General features: G+C 38.6%; 1 protein-coding gene across 2 annotated transcripts in view; it reads right to left on the reverse strand.

Annotated features, from left to right (window-relative positions):
* Positions 1–22093, reverse strand: part of LOC124159123 (protein piccolo-like) — a 795703-nt gene that overhangs the window by 467243 nt on the left and 306367 nt on the right. For both annotated transcript variants that reach the window (XM_046534695.1, XM_046534694.1), the window contains one exon: positions 14548–14644. In XM_046534695.1, the coding sequence (XP_046390651.1) occupies positions 14548–14644 (97 nt within the window). The remainder of the gene's footprint in view (positions 1–14547; positions 14645–22093) is intronic.

The following is a 22093-nucleotide window of genomic DNA, read 5'->3' on the forward strand; positions in this document are numbered from 1 at the left end:
CTGCATATAGAGTGGGTGATGGAGTTGCAAAACGACAAAAATCGCGTTACGTGATCCTCTGAATGGACCGTTAGAGAGAACACAGACGTTATAGGGCAGGAAGATAGTGAAAAAAGACAGACGGACGTAGTAGGAGGGCGAGGAGAGCAGACACACCATAGTCGCCCCCCTATACTATATAAATCGATTCGGGCGCGCCGGACGCCGCCACTCCACGTCTACTATCGGCATCTCCTCGCGTCACACAAAAAGCCCTGCGATTAATCGCTATTGGCGTCCTCATCTCGCCCGTGGCTCTATCGAGCGTCCATCAAAATACCCAAGGGAGAGAGAGAGGAAGAGGATGCTCGTTCACGCTGCTGGGGGAGAAAAAAAGATAATGATGAACTCTCGGGTTTAGGTGCGACAAAAGATAAAAAAATGCGCGGAATGGAAACAAATGAACTCGATGAGATACCGACACAGAGAAAATATTTACGGATTCACTTTGGGATATGCCCTGACGAGAAAAACGTCCCATGAAGTTATTTACTCGCACGAAATTTTAACTCTGAAGCCGCGTCGCCCAGGTAACCTATGGAGTGAGCAATCGCTCGGTTAGATGAATGCCTACGAGGAAAAAACATCGTCCAACTCAAAATTTTACCGCCCACACTCCAAATTCCTAATGTAAGCAAGTACTTTTCATGAGAACGATTGAGGGTTCTCTGAAATGTTTCGGCAACGTGAACTTTCGGCAAAATAAAATAAACGCAGTAGCTTACCATTCTGAAGTAATGCGTTAAATTACCTAACACCAGCCAGTAAACTAATAAAAGTCAATACAGCTAACCAATGAATGCTGTTGAAATCGTATTTGCTCCAAAACTCGTCGATAACTATGAAGCTAAAAATTAGCTGCAACAGGATGATTACTGACCAATAAATTTACTCATTCACATTAGGTAACTCCATAGTTAATTAAAAACACAAATTTGTGACGGTTGCCAATCGAAAAGATAGTGAAGACACACAAATTTGGAGGAAAAGCGTTTAACAATGAAGCTGCGTATCTTCGGTAGTGATTTAGGTGGGAGTAACTAACGAAATCAATACTTTTTTAAAGAAAAAATATAAAAAATCCGACTTTTCGTAACCGAAAAATAAAGGAGTAGGTAGGTAATGGATCAAAATACAGGAAAATACGATTCCTTTCATTTTTGAAACTACATACATTTATATATCTGCACTTAAAAACATCTGCAGGAAAAATAAATGGGAAGAGCACTGCGGATTATAATGTAGTGGACAGAATTATTTGTGAGAAAAGGGCTTCAAATGCATGGACACATTTCTACGAGATTTTGGTGAACAGATGAAAGATATACAATATACAAGGGTGCGGCTGGGCAAGGTTTTAGGGAAAGAAGCAAAGAGAATGTAAAGGAAAAGGGGTTAGTGAGGTAGGAGAAGAGATATTATGTTCGATTCATATTAAAAGTGTAGATGGCAAGCCGATAACTGGAATAGAGGAGGTGTAGGCAAATAGCGGTAGGGATGTATGAAAAACTCGACTGTTGTGGAGTGCATAGGTTTGCGATAACAATAACCAAGTTCAAGAAACGCAACCATAGAAATATTTATTGATGCGTCTTCTATCCGTGTGTCTACTCATATTCAAACAGCTTCAATCATTTTCAACGACTCATAGTAAATAGCAACTCAAAAATGGGATAGAGGTAACAGCATAGGAGTGGGTTTTCAAACATATTTTTTGGCTCAGAACATGGGTTGTTAAAAATGGATAAATTCGAAGCACCTCCACTGCGTAATACACAAACTATCTTAATCAATACAGAAATAATATCTTAAAATTTTAACTACTGCAGTCACAGAAGGATTATGTGTTAATATCTTCTCACGGGAAAAAATGGGTTTCCATTAGACATCGAATCGAAATGAAGTCGTATTCGCGAAAACATTTGTGTTTTACCATTGAAAATATGTAAAAACCTATTTCTACGAGTAACCTTTACTTGGACTACTGAAACAATACAAAGTGGAACGTCAACCCAGACTCGTTTCGTAACTGCATAAATAATTATATACTACTCCTGATTATACTTAAACAATCAGTTACATTCAGTAGTTAAGTATCACACAATTAAACTTTTCGAAGCCGTAACATCTGATTTTATCTCGGTAAAAATAGAAAATTAACTTCAAATTCATTGAATTCGGTCACAGCTTTAATTCGCACCAGAGTCAGATATTAGCATGATTACCAATATAAAAGGATATCGATATATATCGTATCACGAACACAAAAGAATGCCATCAGAGTCACCAACTCAGACATTGCTCCGACGCATTTCTCCAGTCAATTCTCCTATCCGCTAATCTTTGAACACCTTCATAATTCTTCTACTTTAAGTCCTTCATGTTCTATGTATCTCATCCGCGGTCTACCTTTACCACCGTTTTTACCTTCCACCTCTCCTTCAACGATAAACACAAGAATGTAAATTTAAAAAATAATAAATTCAAACATAATTTCACTGGGTCATCCTCAAATTTAGCAAACATTTTAGCTCTAATTCCCCGAGTCGAAATGGGACGGGAAAGCCTTCGTAACGGGAGGAGTCAAAGCGATTCATTTTGCCCAGGACGCGGGAGTGTTTCTCGACGGTCGATGACCCCAGGGTACAGACGAGCGAGGGGGAAGCTGGAGAGGGGAGACGGGGGGGAGGGGCTACCTTCCGCGGAGAACTTCGGGGAATTCCCAGGGATTGGGGCGCAGGTTCGTCAGGGTGCGCACTACGCAGCCATGGTACAACCCGCCCACCTATAGCCCGAAGTGAGATAAGGGGAAAAGGTGCAAGCTCCAGTTCCCTCGAATAATTTCCACAGCTATCACTTTTTATTGCTTAATTACAGTCCTTTCTGAATTGGGGCCTCAAATAAGAAAGTAAAAATAATAAAATCTTGAGCAATTAAAGTTCATTTGAACTCAATTGAAGATTTCTTGCAGAAAATTGGCAATTACAATAATTTGGAAAATGCTAAATTTTATTTAATAGCTATATTCCACCAAATTTCAACCCCGAGGGGTATGTGTTCTAACTATAGCGTCGTCATTATTACTATAATGTATGAATAAGAGCATTACTTATCATAAATTCCCAGGGAATTCACACAATAACATAAATAGCACTTTAATTTCCCGAATTAAAGTCTACCACGATTCTCTAATACAATTAAGTATAGCCAATGTTTAAAAAAAGCCATGATCTGAGAAAAGGAATACACAGGTGACACGGAAACCGTTGACCATTGGAATGGTATGAGAGAATTCATACCATCCCTGCAAAAGGCCTGGCTTAACCGCCATCTACCTCAGCAATTATTACGATCAGCGGGATACGATCTTACATAGGAACTAAATAAATGGGAAAAATAAACATGGGAAAATCCGAAATCAAACGCAAATAATATTCGTTAAAAAGTAGTATTTTTGTAATTAAAATCTATGGACTTACTACTCCAATAGTCTTATGTGCCTAATTCAGCCACTTAAACAAATTGCTTTCAATCTAACATGACGAAAATTCACAGCTTATTCTTGATTACATACGTGCATCACGGTGGAGAGCATATTTCCAATGAAAAAATTAAAAGGCATTCTATGCAAGCAAATTTGGACATGTACTCATTTCCTCAATCGTGAATGGAATCACTAGTATTTGCACATGAAAATAAATCTACAGAGATAAAAAAATTAATTAATTTTATCTACCTTTCTTTTTAACTTGTATTAATTACTTTATTTACATAGACATTTATCAATGCCAATTTTGGTTCTTTTATAAAAACTGTAAAAACATGAAATTAAAAGGAATTAACTTTGCATACTTCAGTAAGAACAATGTAATTCGTTAAGATAAGTTGATCCTTTGAAAAATCTCCGAAACCTCCTCAAAAAACTATAATGTGTGTTCGAAAAGGAGAGAATTCCGGATTAAATCTAAAAATAAAATTAACCCTTAGTTACCATGGCGTGACTTATAATATTGATATCATTTTTAAATACGAGGTCGTAATAACGATTGGATACAATAGATGAAAGCCGACTTAGCAATACCCTCCGTAGCAGTAAAGCGACGATAATGGCCAGAGACGCTCAAAATCCGGACGTTACCACGGAAACAGGTGCGTAATTATAAATAAATCAGCACGCGGCGGCCCTCGCAGAACGCGACGCGAGGTGCAGGGGGGAAAAATATTCCGGAAGAAAAACAAGTCGATTCGCGGAAACGGAAATACACAGCCCGAAAATGGATTAAAGCCGATGCTCCGATCGACGTTCAGTGTGACGCTAAAGGTCCATTTAAATCGTCAGATTCGGATTCAACTCCAAAATATACACTCACTACACCTACAGATTCCCTTTTTCTGAAGCGTGTTCTTAAGTGAGAATTGTAATGATACTTATTTTCCATTTTCTAACGATTCTTGGAGTTTTTCTACGGGAGCTAGGCTTGGACGGCGACAGCAGCAGAGAAGTGGAAGAATAGAGCATTCGAAATGCGGTGACACCGAAGAATGATTAAGATGAAATGGTTGGTAAATTAACCGATTGATTAGGTAATGAGGAAGTGCTACGATAGTGGGATAGGAGACACGCCTTCAAAAACTCTAAGGCGAATACGGGACAGCTTAATTGGCCACATTATGAGGCATTATGACCTGATGAAAACAATCGTAAAAGGACAAGTGGACGGGAAGAAGGGCAAGGGACGGCCACGAATAAAATGAATAGGACGGATTATTAAGGTTATAATAGAGAAAAAAATACATCTACATTAAAAGTCTAGCAGATAAGATAGCGGAATGGAGAGTTACGTCGAACCAATCTGAGATTTGTTGACTATTGATGATGATGCACGACTTTCATGGAATATACGGTGCAAGGACACTACGGAACTGATATTGATTTACATGAACGTAAATTCTTACTTTGATAGGATTCCCGATACGAAAAACTACAGTAGTAAAAAGAAGACAGTATTCTGAGTTCAACATCCCATCTCAAAGATAGTGGACTGCAACTAAAAAGATGTGTAATCTGATTTTTTTTTAAGCAAGGGTCAGAGATACATTGAAAACTATCCTCTTCACACGAAAACTGAATGTGGGTCTTCTACATCAAAATTGAGTACCTAGTCCATCTCATTGTCAAAAGAGTTTTACAAACTTGTAATTCTCTTTACATCATTTTCTCCCTATTTCTTCCAATTGATCCATACATGATCCCATATTTCTTAAGTTTACAGTAAGGATTCCATTATACTTATGCAGAGCAGATTAAAAATGAATGCACCACCTCTATCTAGGCGATATCCTTTCACTTCAAAGTCATCTCACTACAAGATTGGCACGCACCACCATGACAGCAGGTGAAAGGAATGTAGGCCACAGCCATTATCACTCTACCGAAGGTAATACCTGCCGTGACAAGAGTTGCGGTTTGTCGTGCATATGCGTTTGAATGGGATGAAAAAACACGGCAATTGATACAGGTTATTTGATTTTTTTATCCCACGAGTCGAGGAGAGCTTGTCACTCTTTTTACAATTCTTAACAGATGAATCTAAAATTGCGTAATAATTGTAAAACCGAAGGTGATAATGTTACTTTCCGAGGAGGAAAATGATAAGGTGGCAAAATATTTTGTTGGCAGGTGGATAAGAAACAACAGAATACTCAACATGGAAAAGACGGTTAGGTAATCTCATTTATCTTTATGACAAGGAAATTATAGCCTACAGAGACATTCTTCCCAGTAACCACATTCTTCGGTATGTCTCCTTCATCTCCCATTTCCCACAGTTGATTATAATTATTCAAACATTCTCAAAGTACAGGGTTTGCGTAATAGAATGGTGCGGTTTTGAACATGGTTTAAATGGAATTAGAATTACTTACAACTTATGTTTTATTATAATTCGAAATTTTCATCTCAAACAGATTTTTTACACAATTAATGAATTTCAATACGTAAGCCCTAAGTCGTTCGACGAGAGAAACCCGGGACCACCGCTTAACGTCCCATCCGACGGACGGAGTGATGCACTTAGAAGTGCCCGCCTTACGGAACTCAATCAGGGATCGGGCACCCTTAAAAAAACTCTATTATCCTATCCCTAGTATCTTCTTATGATTTTTTGAAACAAAATCATTCTTTTATGATAGTCGATAAATGATGGGCAACCAAATATATCCCCTCAAATCTGCAGCAATACAATAGAGAGGTTAGTGTGAAATGATTACGAGGGCAACACTTGGAATTCCTTCCTTTAAAAGTGCACAGCATAAGGGTCTAAATTTTCCTCGACGATGTTGGAGGTGAACGTTAAGAAACCTCTATCGATTTTCTCAGACGTCAGTTACGCCGACTCAAATTCGACCGACAATACACTTTCATTACATATTTAGTAACATTACGAAGAGATAAGAAGCCATGGCACCCGTAATTTTGTCCTTCGTCAGGTGCCCTGTCACTTAACACCTTTCTTAGTGCACTGTTCCAACCCCATTTTTACCCGGTCTGCCACATGCAGGCAACAGACAAGAGCACCAAAGTTAAGTTATTAATGCCACCCATTCCACCTTCGGACAAAACATAGCTTAACTTTCGTGATCAAACGGGAACCATTGAATCAATACTTTGTCCACAAAGAAGAGGTGACCGTACTTGAAAAATTAAAGGGAAATTTAAAACAGGGTAAGACTTTAAAACTATTACTCTACGTGTACGATATTCCGCTTGAAAAAAGGCGATAATAACATGACCTACCGCAACCGCTTTCCGCGACAGAGAAGACCACATTACATTCCATCGATGACAATGCTGACTTGGGAGGGAAGTTTTTTTTAATACCATAGAATACCTAGAGGAAAAATATAATGGGAATCAGTTTTAGAGCATGTTATCCTGATAAAGTTACTTTAGCCACGAGAGGAGCTTCAGTTATGACTTGCATAATTGGATAATAATGCCATATTGCTGCTGTGTAACATAAGTCATCTGAAGTTGATAGAGAGCTGTCGTAAAAGTGATTGCTGCGTGCACAGTGAATGAGGACCGAAAGTATCCCTAGAGTCACATGTATTTCATGTCATTACAAAATATGGCTACTACATCCATCCTTCTTTACTGCTTTCTTGTCTTGTACATTATTTTCATTGTACCCTCATCTACTCGTAGGAGAATAGAAGTTTTGACTTGAAACTGTTTTTTTTTCGATAGCCATTAAAATGCGGGTGTTATAACGAATCCACGGGGCTTCTCTGCCAGACTCGGCCTAAGGTTACTGCACTAGCGTAAAAACTTCAAACGCTCTATCCATTACCACTCCCACGTATTGACGGTTAAACCCCTCACTGCCCTTCCCCATCTGGGATTCAAGAGATTTATTCAACACTCTGGGTGCATGCCTCTAGAAGCAACAGATACATAACATACACAACATTTTGAGTAGTTGTTAAATAAAAAGAAAACGCAAGCGTAATACAAAATTTACTTAGAAACAGATGATGGAAATAAGTGGAAAAAAAAACTATGAAGGCTCAAATTTAACTGAAACATTAAAGTAGAAAAATGGATGGTTTGATTACCGCTGTAACCATAACATTTCCACTAGAGGGTTCCACAATCCAGTCCAAATCCAAACAACCAATGTATATTTACATGACATTGTGAATGTACTTTTGCATTGGAATATACTTTTGAATTGGATGCATTTGCAGGGACTTTTGCATTGATCGACAGTGGAAGAAGAAGAACAATTTCATAACAATTAGCCGGCTACCCGGCGTTGCTCGGGAAGGATTGTACCCAGAGAAGTGGGAAACTTGAAATTTTGAATTCTTGGTCACATGGCAGGATTTTCAGGTGAAGGAAAAATGCAGGTATGAAGATGGTATACATATGTAATAGCAAACAATGGAAAATATGATTTCCGTATACCGCGTACGGAATCATATCATACCCCGCTCCACAACATTGATCGTTATGTGTGTCCGTACGTGCGTAAACTAATAAACGTAATGCAAACGCATAACCCAGCATAAGGGTTAGCACCAAAAGGATAGAATCCTGGTAGTTACGTTTTCCCTTTGAGCTTGCCAAGAGGTGTGCCTAACAAGCAGGATGTCCAACCACAAAAGTTGTATGACGCGACGTAACAAACGGTAATGAGAAAATGACGCAAATGACGCGTCGGACAACCATAAGTAGCTTTACTGGATATGGGAGCATGAGATGCGCAATCCTTGCAGTCGTATGGAAATGCTTAACTTGCAGACAAACAGACATCCTCTTTTAAAAATATATATATAGATGAAAAACTGGATGGGGATTACTTAAGAGAAGGAGGAGTTAGAGGATCCCAGTTCTTTTTTTTAATGGCCACTGACTGGGCTAATTGGTGCGCGTCGCGACGCCAAGCGTGGTGGACTGGTGGGACCAACGACGATGGCCTATGAGCCGCGATGAGGGACACGAGAGAAGGAAGGTTGGAGTTGTAGGAGAGGCAGGGGGAGGAGTTGGATTATTGGGAGGTTGGTGACGGGGTGGGTGGAAGGGGCAGTGCAGGAGGGTGTGACGGAGGGAGAGCTGTAATGCGTGAAAGAAAATAGAGGAGGGAGAACAGGCTTGTTCACATTTTTTTTTAATTTGTTATTATGGTAAAGTTAGAAAAAGACAGATACCCGTCTTTTTAAATCCACTTCAAGATTGATACCCTACCTGAGTAATGATGGAAAAATCGACTTCGATTAAAATCGAAAACAGAAATTTAATAGACAAAGATCGAGGTGATCGAGATCGAACAGTGATCAAATATTATTAAAAAAACACATCTACCTCTCCAACTTACCAATACTTACCCAGAAGTGATAGAAAAATCGATTTCGATCACAATTCGAGTTTTAATAGACAGAATAAAATCAACAGATTTAGGCGTTACTTGGTGGAACGATGAGATATTCATGGTGAAATAAAAACACAGTACTATTCCACAACCTTATATTTTTGCAGTCTACTAGTTTCAACGTTTACACCGTCATTATCAAGAGTCTTGATAATGACGGTGTAAACGTTGAAACTAGTAGACTGCAAAAATATAAGGTTGTGGAATAGTACTGTGTTTTTATTTCACCATGAATTAATAGACAGAGATTGAGGAGATCGAGTTTGTGCCATGCCCATTGAGTTTCTATCCAAACTCGATCTTAAACACTTCGTTAGATCTCATCAGCGTCACCACCGGGCTATGACAACGTCATCCGTTCGATGTGAAAGACTTTTTTTCTCTAAGGTCGGTGAAAAGGCACACCCTCGATCATCAAGAAAGCATATTCATCAGTTGACCTTTCTCAAATAATTTAAGTGAAGCAGAATGGTTCCAATCGTTGATCCACAAAACTTAAACGTGCGTGCATTTGCAAATTTTTACTGCTAAAATTCAAGCATTCTAAGCAAATTATTAGGATTTTCTATAGAGCTCAAATGGGCTTTTAGTGTGTTTTCTCATGAATACACTTTTTATTCTACATGCGGCATACTTTTCAAAAATATACAGCCGATTTTTTTTCGATTAATAGATATTTTAGCTCAATTTTCGATTTTTGCTGAAACGTCGAGCTTTTTATTTCGATAAAAAATCGATTGCTCGAAAAATCGATTTTAACCGACATTTTCCCATCACAAGGCCTGAGCCACGATTGGTAGGTTATCATAAGAATAGGTCTGCGTGATAATAAGTCAAGTTAATCCAAATTAAGTTGTTGTTAATGGGGGATTCAATCACACAACATCTTAATTTAATATCTCAACACATCTATAGAGGTCCTTTGATTGCGATGCTGAATTAGGAAGCTTTCGTATTATATTCAAATAAAAGGTAGTTGCACTTTTCCGATATTTTTAAATGCAAACGACGCGATTCAGCTAATAGAGCCATCATCTGGTACGTGACTGGTATCTTACCAGATGATGGCTCTGTGAGCCGAAACGCGTCGTACGCATTAAATTATTGTGGAAAAGTACAACTACCATTTATTTCAATACGTCGAACGTCCACTATATCACGCCTGAATCGGTTGAATCCTTTCGCATGATCTTTGAGATAGGATCTCGTATTCCTCTTAAATACCTTCTACAATGACGCATAATTTTAACAGTGCGGAATGTCGGCTTTACAAGCCGTGGGCTTTTATACGTCAGGGAAAGTGATTATGATGCCGTCGTACCCCGTTTTTGTGAGCCTTATGATGCTTGAGTGAAGGATGCGAGGCAATCGAAGTCCAAGCAGCTTCAGTTTTCGGCTTCTGCGCAATCAAGTTTAATATAGTTCTAATTGCTACAAATTTACTTCTGTAACTCAAAAATTCCTCCTTATTAAGGCTCATTGAGTAATCTCTGTCTCAAAATAGTCCTTAAAACACAGTTATCTCTTCAGGTCATTAATTCATATCCAGTCTAAAAAGTAATACGAATAGCTCTGTTTGTTATCCACTCCAACCAAGTTATTGCCTTCGTCCTTATCTAAACATACAGCTCACAATGGTTTTTTTTATCTAATGAAAATTCGCATCTCTCAGGATAAGCCTGCGTATCCATAGCAGCGTCGAGCGGATCCCTATGAATCTTCAAATGAAATACGAGGAAGAGAAAATATCACCAGGCCAGTTCTGATAACTAATCTCGTACGCTCTCATTTACTAATTATAGGAAAAGTGCGTATAAAGTGAACAATAAAATGTCACCAGGATCCAACATGACAGGATTTCAGCAATTCTCCAACTAAGTTATGACGCAACAACTCGGCTGATTGATTCTTGTAAAAAAAGGTTACTTTAAGCCCACTGATAATAACTTGCCGAGAAATATTTCATTGTGATTTCCGCAATTTTAACGTAGTTATCTGGCACATAATGAAAATACACTTCAGCCACTTTCAAGCATAAACAGATCGATTTTACGAACCCAATTAAGAGAAGTTCCAAGTATTTCAATAGATAAATAAATACATAGCTGAACAAGTATTTTAAATATAGGTATGAATCAGAGGATATCTCCGGAATTATTATACACCTGGGCGACACCGTAGCGCTTGGCTAAATCAACTCCACTGGTTACTGCCTGGAGGTGCCAATTGAGTACTAATTTCTCGCGAAAAATTTCTTAGAGATCCTTTTCGCCAACTGTTCCAATTCTGGCTCATAATTGGTTCACATAACATAGCCAGCAGACCCGCTCTCGCCTTCCTGTTCAATGGTCCCCCACCTGTTCTTCTTTGTTCTCTAAATGCGACAGTGACCTCAGTTCTCGATCGTTTGACGGGCTCAATAACACCGCTACCGCCATAAAAATAGGCATGGCCAATGACGCGTCGGATTTGAAAGAAAGGGTAGGGAAAGAAGGGGAAAAATCCTCGCCCACGATCAACAGCGAAAACTGCGAAGATAGCCGGCGACGACGGTGGATATCGACAGCCCATCCCAGCCCTCATTCATTTTATACAGCCGCATCCACTTATTTCACCCTTTTCGGCATATCGGCACTTACCAGGAGGGTTAATCACTATCTAAGCAATAAATCGATAAAATTTGAAGCGAATGAGGAAAAAATGCTGAACGAAATATGGTGCACCTATCAATGATATCACCTTTCAAAGATTAATTATCCAGATTGTCCCACTAAAAGGCCATTACGATACACACCGTTACGCAGTTAAACCACGAAAAATAGGGAGAGCATTTGTGCAAGAAAATACCAAAAGCATTCAGCTTCAACTCGAATGGTGACGGGGGATCGCGTTGGTGTGGTGACTTGATTGTTGGCTACCACCCCGAGGGCGGTGGCAGAGAATTTTCAGAGATTATCCGATCCCTGCTTGAAAGTTGTGTGGAGGACATTTCTAGCGCAGCACTCTGTCCGTCGGATGGGACGTTAAGCTGTGGTCCCCTTCGGCGCCTTTCCTTAACAGCAGGATTATACCGACGCCGGGTTTCTTTCCACCCTTCCTTCCATACCCTTCCCTCATGTCGCAAATGACCTCAGCTGTTGGTCACCCCCTTCAAATACTACCGTAAAATTGTGACGTTATAATTAAAAAGGCAAATGGTAAATTATCGCTTCGAACATACATTATGGTTTTTTCACTTTTTCCGATTTTGTGAGATTTTCTTCCATATTGGCAGAAGGCTCATGCTTGGTGGTCCTTTTGATCCGGCCCCGATCCGTTCTCGCCCATATCTCGAATGCATCTAGCATTTCCTTGTCCTCCAACCGTAAAAGCGATGTAAACATGCGGAAAGTACTACGATGCGGCAAGAAGAATTTATGTCTCATTTAAGTGGCTGAAATCGAGCGAAAAGAGAGACCGAATCCTTCCGCATTTCTTTTGTTTTTCATTGAGTGTCGAGTTATAGCGTAGTCTCTTTCAGTCCTTTCCATCTCGGTTCCACTCTACGACGAAGCATCGCGCTAGTCGAGGAGAAAAATCGAAGGTTTGACGAAGTGTATCGGTGTGCTCTAGAGAGGGGAAACAGATGTATAAGGCGCGTGAGGGCAGCTGAGGCCATTGTCACGCGACAATGTCCACGCGACAACAGCGACACGCTCCGGCGACGACAGAGGGGACGCGGCGGGGAGCAGAGAAAAAAAATGGAAGAGATCATAAGCCGAGAAACGTTTCCCACCTCACCTCTGCCCCCATCCCAGAGACGCATTCGGGGAAGGAAGGGGAAATTCCTCCCCTCACAAATCTCTAAGAAAAGTTTTTTTTCCAAGGGCTAATAATTTAACACTTAGTTACCGATCGCAGTGTGGCTACACAAATATCAAGCAACAATTCCCGGACTTCCCCATAGTATTTAAGAAAATATTCCGGAGCATTCTAAAATTTATTGTATATTTTCTATGATATATTCTGTATTTGAAAAAAAATCAACACAATAGGAGATAAATGCTGCCAAAATCAGTTGAAAATTAACTTAATAAAAAAAAACTAAAGTCGCAGCATGTAAATAAATTTTAGCAGATATGGGGACTCAACTGAATAATGTGTGGTTCTAAGGGTTATCAAATATATAAATAAAAATATAAGACTTTCATGGGGCAGTTACTCAAATATGTAATTACCTTTTAGGACACCGGCAATTAACCAGAATAAAATGAAAGTTTCTAAAAATGGACAATAGGGTGGTTTCCTATTATTTTTTTATTGCATAAGTCGAAAGATCATTACTCCTGGAGTACATATTTCACGCTTTTAGATTTTTAAACCTAATTTTCGCGATTCAATTGAAAAGTGAATATTTTCCAGCGTGTGAAAACGCGACGGCTAAGCATGAATGCTAGGAAAAGCCTGTGTGACGTCTGGCTTTTGCTGTGTGAGGCCACCTGGGTGCGAGGCTATGAACGCCGCGCCACTACGATGCAGGCTGCTTGCTGCCGAGCATGGCGGTAGCGTTGAGTACCCTGCTAGCAGATAGCGCTTAGCTTAAATAAGGTTTATTAATACCCTATCAAACGAAGGAAACTTTCGGACCGTAGGCAATTTTAATAGGTGATTATTAAGACATGTTTCCCTGAGCTCTGTGCCTCATGTATGCATTGGTAATCTCAGACGGTGTAAAACTCCTATCTACTCGTATAGCATCTAGGTCCCTGTGACGTAACGTGGAGTGGCATCGCATGACCACCAATCTGGCCTTTTTCAAATGAGGTTAAAATTGACCATTAACATTCGTCTAAACTGGGATTTTTAAAACAAAATAATTTGTACATTATGAATACACTAATTGTGGGTAATGAATTGCAATCAATGCCTTTCGTTTTCTTTGATGAAGGAAACTACCCTATTAGATATCTCCACTGTAAAAGTGCTCAACAATTGCCCACCAGATCAAACCCACCTCTCCTGGAGCCCAACAATGTGCATGCGCTCAGCTAGCAGTAGCCGGAGCATAGACGCTCACCTCCCAAGTCTCCAAGCTGCTTCATAGGTGAGTGTTTGTTCTCTGGCTACTGCCAGCTGAGCGCATGAGTATTGTTGGGCTCCTAGATGACTGAGTTTGATCCGGTGGGCGATTGTTGAGTGCTTGTACTGAGGAAGTATTGAATTGTATCCATGAGAAAGGCATATTTTATCCAGAGACTGCAAATGATAAGACAATATACTCAGTAAGTGCAAAAGTTTCCAAAATAATATTTCCAAAGCTATAGCTTTAATTCTCATTCCATGATTATCTAGTAGTATCTCCTATGAGGCCCTCACTTGGCAACGTGACATTTGCTCATGTTCTCAGAGCTTCATCACTTCACTCACTAGAGGAGATTCACTCAATTCCTAACTAGATGTGTAGTCAACAGGACATTTGTCAAGCAAAACAAGAGGATACTCTCAAGTCTATTACATATTCCATCAACGAGTGTCTGTGGCACTGGATGAAAGAGTTTATGACTGCCAGTGTAATTAAAATAAAATTGGTACTCACCAATCGCTCTTGAAATAGCTAATGTGCCATTTATACGCCAAACACCATAATGTTGGAAGACAGCACCTCCATCAGACAGAATCCGATCTCTCTCATCCTAAAAATGGGAAAAAACAGAACTGCATTGCCGTTAAAAATTTAAAAAAAATACATAAAATTCACTTAAGACCAAGAATAATTTCACATCTTTTGGAATGTTGCATTACTCTGAATCGGAAACCTAATGAAAATCGGATACCTAAATTCAAACACAGTGTATAACCTTCATAAACGAGATGCGTTACAGCGCATTTTATAATTTCATGCCCACAAAAAAGGAGATAAATGATTCAAATAATAAAGTGAATTTCACAGCAGTTTCACAAACATACCCTCAGTTTACCACTAGTGGGTATGAAGCAGACTTCTTCATCACACAATGGCGACATAATTTTAGCCTATTCAATGAAATCAACACCATACACATGGAGGATAGGTGCATATGCATTGGAATGGGAGTGGTTAGGAATGAAATAAAGGTGAAAAGCCTGCCTAAATAATTAACTGCTGCATACAAGAAGGAAATATACTTGAAATTTGTAGTGAGCAGTCTAAGCCTCAAGGCTTTTCCCATTGAACATGGGTAAGTCGATGAATGGGTGAATCGATGCCAGTGCTAGACAGACTAGAACCCAAAATTATGACATTCAATTAATTTAAACAGAAATGAAGCTTGGCCTGAAAACATAATACTGAACACATAAATATTCAATGAACATTACAGACAAACATTGCCTCAGGAAGAAACACTAACCATCCTGATTGAGACTTGATGGAAGATTAGTCCTATGCAAGCTCAATAATTCCTTGACCAAAGTAATACACTAATGTGATTATCAAAAGATCAATATAAGCCAAAATATGAAAGATAATACATTTGTGAAAGAAGATGAGGAAATATCATCATTTATTTTCACAAAAACAGTGATTTTTACTGATTAATTATTTTATTTTCTCCAATATTGCATGACTATGCAGAAACAATACAATATCATGACATGATATGATCATATATGAAACAATAAAATACCTTCCAGATAATCCACATGAGTAGTCACCCACAATTTCTCATTCAACCAGCCTTGTAGCTTTATGAGTAATAATTGAACATTCAATGTCAAATATTTCACAGTGAAAGTACAACTAGGTAGAAAAAAATCGAAGAAATTGTGAGGCATGTATGAATCAGCATCATCAGGAGAATAAAATTTTTAAAAACCCTTGAAATAATACAAAGTAATCAAATCTAAAATCAGAGGGGGGAGGGAAATTAACGAGGATGAGACATAGGGAGAAAAAGGCAATGGCATAGGATCAGCTCTTAGCTGAGGGAGGTTGAAAGATTAATTTGGAGATTTGTAGGGTTCCACAACAATTAGATAGGAAAGGAAACAGAATTTGGCCGATAAGTGTTGTTGAGGGTAAAATCTAAGAGGCTAGAACCAGCCGTAAAAAATTATTTCATTTGCCAAATATCGTATTGTCATTTTCACAAATATTCCCCATAGTAAAACCTCTTTTTAACTTGCAGCTGCTCCCAGGAAAGCCTATCTTTCTTGGTCGAGTATCACAGGGTTGGAGTATCTAAAGTAGTTTACCACCAAGGATGTTGTAATTCACCTGATGGTATGGACTCTACCATGAAACTGTTCATGTACATAAACTTAATGCAAAGTTTTCTAAATTTTTTTTAATCAATTAAAACAATAAAATTTCACAACTAGAGTACCACCTGTAACACTGACCCCAATTACATCACAAAAAAAATTTTTAGCCCAAAAAAAGGTATCATTATTATCAGACACTTTGTTACTTCCACAATATATTTTAAAAATTATTTATATTTCCGTACTTGATAATAGTATAACAGCCAAAACCGGTCATAATAAAAAAAATATATAGAGGAAGTAACAAAGTGTCTGTTAATGATAATATAGAGCCCTTCCACCATGTGCAAGTTTCAAGTTTCGATCCGATAAGCAGTCACAAGCGTCCATAAAGCAGTTGGACATGGAAATTTTTAAAAAATTGGTCGTAGATAAGAAAAAGTTCCTTAAACAATTAAGGTTCTGAGGAGGGAAATCCAAGGCATGAAAAGTACAAGATAACAGGGTGAAATATGATGGAGGGAACAGAAATCAATGAGGGGGAGCTTTGGCTTTAAATGGGATAATGAATAAGAGAATTGTAGGCATTGAGGAGGAGAGCAACAGCATTCCGGAGGTTTGAATTGAGGTATACCCCACTCGTATTGTATTGGTGCTGGTAAACATGTCGACTTGCAACCATATATTGAAGGGAGCAGAAGAGGTGCAAAAACAGCTTGAGGAAATACCTAATTAAGGAAATCCTGGTTAAGAAAAACCAAGTCATAACAGAGGACTGGAATTCTGCAGGAGTGGAAGGTAAATATGGAAATAAGATGGAAGTGAAATATCAGATTTTAGATTATAAATGAGAAAAAATTTGGTGAAAAAAACAGAATTTTGCAGGCAAAATAAGGCATTAATAACAAAGGTGATTGATAAGTTACTTACTGAAAATGACCGATTAATGGGAAAATAAAATACATTAATAGAACATAATGCTAGGAGTTTATTGCTTATAACGTAAAGGCTAAAATAGATGACAAGAATACTATAGCCATGAGGTTTTCTAAGGTATGATAACTAAGAGACACTCTATACAGATGTGGATCAGAACAAACTTGAACCTTGAGATTAAACATTTGGACAGAATGTTGGAGGAAAATGGACTGACAATTACAAATAGCTGGAAAAGTATTCCCAATGTGGTTGAGTTTATGTCGAGAGCAATATATATAAGAATGGGAAAGAGAGAATAGTAAGGAGACTTAAGTACATTGTAAAGCACTGTATCCATGTAACTTGTCATAAATTCTATTTAAAATGACCCAGACCATTGAAATATTCCACTACTCACATTTCAGTGCTCATGTCAATCATTAACACTGGTAGGTCACATCAGACTTCCTACCATTGCAGCAGCAAATTTACAATAGGGTAGTTTCCTTCATCAAAGAAAACGAAAGGCATTGATTGCAATTCGTTACCCACCATTAGTGTATTCATAATACACAAATTATTTGGTTTTTGAAATACCGGTTTAGACGAATGGCAAGGGTCAAATTTTATCCTCATTTGAAAAAGGCCAGATTGGCGCCCATGCGATTCCACTCCGCATGACGTCACAGGGACCTAGTTTCTACACGAGAGGATAGGAGTTATACATCGTCTGAGGTTACCAATGCATGCATGAGGCACAGAGCTCAGGGAAACATGTCTTAATAATCACCTATTAAAACTGGCTAAGTTCGGAAAGTTTTCTTCGTTTGATAAGGTATTAATAAACCTTTTTTAAGCCAAGCGCTACCATCCAGCAAGGTACTCAGCTATCCGTTAGCATCTTGCGACGTATCAGCGCTAAGCCTCGCCTCAAGGTCACCTCACCGGGCGGGAGGGGGAACCAGAAATACGACGTACGGAGATATTTCCCGGCATTCATACTTAAGCGTCGCGTTTTCGCGCGCTTGAAAATTTTCACTTTTCATTTAATCGCGAAAAATAGATGTTGTCATTTAAAAATCTAAAAGCGTGAAATACGTACTCCAGGAGTAATAATCTTTCAATTAAAGCAATAAAAAAATAATAGGAAACCACCCTATTAACTTCACTCTGTGACTGTCACTATTTAGAAACTCATTTTGCTCACGCGTGGAATGTGACCCCAAATCGAACACACACTTGCCAGAATGGATGTTATCACGTGAAATGGCCAACCATATGCAACTTGGTCCATCACTTATGATCGCAGAAAAACCGTGGGTGACCTGTCTTAAGGCCGTTTAACACGGTACACGGAATTGCGCAGGTTAGAGCTGCATTAATTTCTAAAATGGCGTGGAATTGCGCGAATGCATGAACGAAATTAGAACAGGAGCTATTTTGCCGTCTCGCATCCACGCATTCTCGCATGTGTTCAACCAATTCACCGCTTTACACGACGCAATTTTGATTGCGCCTTCACACGTACGTCAGACTGCGCAATTCCGTGTACCGTGTAAAACGGCCTTTATATCCAATCTATATGCTTAATCTGATGCACAGGTTAGGACAGGTTTATCGAAAATTACCAGTGCCGAGATCTGGCAATGGGTCATGCATGTGCCACATTCTGGAGGCCATTACACTTAGAGGGTCTCTAGCATACTCTCTCCTACTACAGTGGGCCAAAAAATGTCTGCCCATTTTTACTCCACGTCCCTTCTACCCACTCCCGTTGACAGGAGGCCATCAAGTGTAGCCTCACCTTTAGGCAGTGGCCAGAATATGGATCTAAGAATGACCCTGACCCTGGGCCGAAACTAGGAGTTTTTTGAGGGCCGGCAAAGAATAGTTTGCCACCCCCCCTCGTTCTGTACCTCCCCCTTCCCCAACAATAAAATACATATAATACATCCGAATGCTCTTTTTTGAGATGTGGTAATTGAAATTACACATCCTATGCTAGCTATTAATGAGTTTCATTAATATTATTGTTTATTAATTTATAAATTAATAACTACAGTTAAATAATTGAATAGGAAAAATCAAACAACTTTTATAATAAACTTTCTCAAATGTCTGCCACCCATGGCACGTGCCCCATCCAAGTTCTGGGCTTAGATTGACCCACTGGTGTATTTCATTGCAATTCAAACCCAGGAGGACCTTCATTGGTCTCCCAGACTATTGCTAAAAAATTTTATATTACTTTCTGCTCGCTAGGCTTAATAAAAGTTGAGGTTTTCTGAACCAATAGCATGCCAAGTCAAGTTACACTGATTTGAGTTGCCATGAACAGGAAGAGCTTCCACAGTTGTCAACCCCAGATTCATGCCAAGTAAAATCCAGTTTGGTTGTTGTGATTGAGACTAAACACTTCACAGTGTGGAAATATGAACCATAAAGAAAGAGGATGAGCTCCTGAGGAAACAGAGGTGTATACAGCACAGGTAGAAAAAGTTGTAAGGATGCTGTGTAGCAAAATGGAATCCAAGGATGGTTATATATTCTGAGCATTCTTCAGTGATCATTATAGAGGTTAATATGTACTTCAGTGATACAGAATACTTTGACGGAAAAAAACATAAAATTTGAACAACACAGATGGAATACCGATTTCTTGAAGAAATAATGGAAAACATGACATCCAAAGAATACATGAAAGATTACTTAAATTACCAGATCAGGCAGACTATATGATATACTTTGGCCAGAGTCCCGAGTTGTTCTGAGGGACAAGGCAAGATCCCTCACAAGAAAAAAATTATGTTTAGTGGAAAAAATAAGGAATTTCAATCAAGAGATGTCACTGTGTTTAAAGTATGAGTGTAATTATAAATGTGTGAAAGTGTACGGAAATACTGAGCAAGAAATTGACAGAAAAGTAGCAACAATAAAATTGCAGCATAGAAAACAAGGATAAAACAAAATGTCAGTATTATAAACTCTTCTGCAGTCCCAACAAAATTAAAAAGTAAAAGGATAGGGGAGCTACGTTGCTAAGAAATTTTTCTGTTACCAATGAGGAAAATCCTAAGTTAGTCCTCATATCCATTTTAGAATTTTGTGAAGAATGATGATGCGGGGACAAGGCTTTGAGAGGATCCAAAACCTGAGCTCTATCAAAACCAGTAACTCGTCCAACCGTGTCTGCTTGACATTATATCACTAGTCTTTTAATGTTTACTCTGTCAGGAATGCATCCTTATTATTTAAACTTTATTTAGTGCTTCATTATGATTGGAATTCAATTTCCAGTCACCCGTGACCAATTCACTCCATTGATACCATCTGCATGGAAAGTGGCGAGCTCTTGGTAAACTTGCCTCTAATTGTAGCAGCATTCGAATTCTCATACAGCAAATCATAATTGCACCAAATGAGTGTCCCCACATCACTGATTGAGTGCCCTGCCAGAAAACTCAGGTTATTCATTAATTCTTGGGCTATTTTCAAGTTGGTGTGCACACTAACCTTCAGAGGGAAGAAGATACAAGATTGCAAAGTGGGCACAGATTAAATTTTCATGCAACAAGAGCTTAAAGATGCATAGCACCACAATTTTTAGCACAGCAGTTTTTGCAAGAGTACACCACAAAATTAAGCAACAATTTTGGGTTAAATGGGGTGATTTATGGTTTTGAATTGGAGAGAAGGAAAATAATAGTATTAAGGTTGCCATTGAAGTATGACAGAACATTAGCTGCAATTGGAGTTACACTATTCCCTGCCTGCAAACAGTAACCATGCCCACCAGCCCAATTATATGACAATATGATTGTTTGCCAGTGGTTTAAGGGAGCTTCATGCTACTGGTCACCTAACATCATGGATGGAGCCTGGAGATGGCCATTTCAGCAAAGCGTTACACGGAAGTTGTCTTGCACACTTGTACTGGCAACTCAGTAACTGCTTAGCTTGGTGTCCGACAATTTAGTTTCCGACGTTGCACACTGGTTTGATCATCTAACTAATACAAACTAATTTTCCAAATCTGTGCAGCAATTTATTTATTTGCAGAATTTGAATCAACAGTAAGAGACCTGTAGATGACCAAAGCATCTGGAATTGATGTAATTCCAGCCTAGCTAATCAAAAGTGTGGGAGATTAGACCTTGAACCAGCTGTATAAAATCATTCACAATATGTATTCAGCAGGTGAAATACCAAATATCTTCAACAATTACAAACAATTATCTACTTTTACACATTTATGCAGCCACAGATCTGCAGTTTTCGGAAAACGGCACTTGAGATCATGAAAGTCCCAAAATGTAACCGCTGCACTGAGTGGCCAAATGAACATTCACTTATTTTTATTCATTTTTAATTTCTCAAATTTCAATTTTCAGTCATCATTTATTAATTCATAATGTAGAGACCAACAGTGTGTGGGCCTGTGTGCTGCAAACAAATACACACAGACCCCTTTTCCAATGACTACTACAGCCAACAAACTAATTTCTTCAAAGAAATAGCATTTTTTCACATCACAGTATGTAAATAAAGAATGTAAACCTAATCTAACAAGGGTAAAATGTGTTCATAGTGAAGAACTGATATCTTTGCAAGTTTTCATAATAACTAAGAAATCTTAAGAAAAATGCATTCAATTTCAATGAATTCTGTCAGACTCATTGAAACGTGTATTACAAGCTATGGCATCACTGAAAATATTGAGAAAAAAATTTTGTTTCACAATTCTGAATTTCTGCCTTTTTGGATCCATTGAATTCTTCTATACCAAGGTTCCACGGCATTTCCAACTGCACAAAAATTTGCATCACTTACAGATCTTCATTCCATTTTGTGACAATCAAAATATGCGTATTCATAATTTCTTCAACTGAAATATGTCACCGATTCATTTTTAAATACATTCACTAGAACATTGTCATGGCATGGATAACAGAAATGTACACATGAAATCATGATTCTGTGTA

This window comes from Ischnura elegans, chromosome 5 (assembly GCF_921293095.1).
Source record: "Ischnura elegans chromosome 5, ioIscEleg1.1, whole genome shotgun sequence".
Lineage (NCBI taxonomy): Eukaryota > Metazoa > Arthropoda > Insecta > Odonata > Coenagrionidae > Ischnura > Ischnura elegans.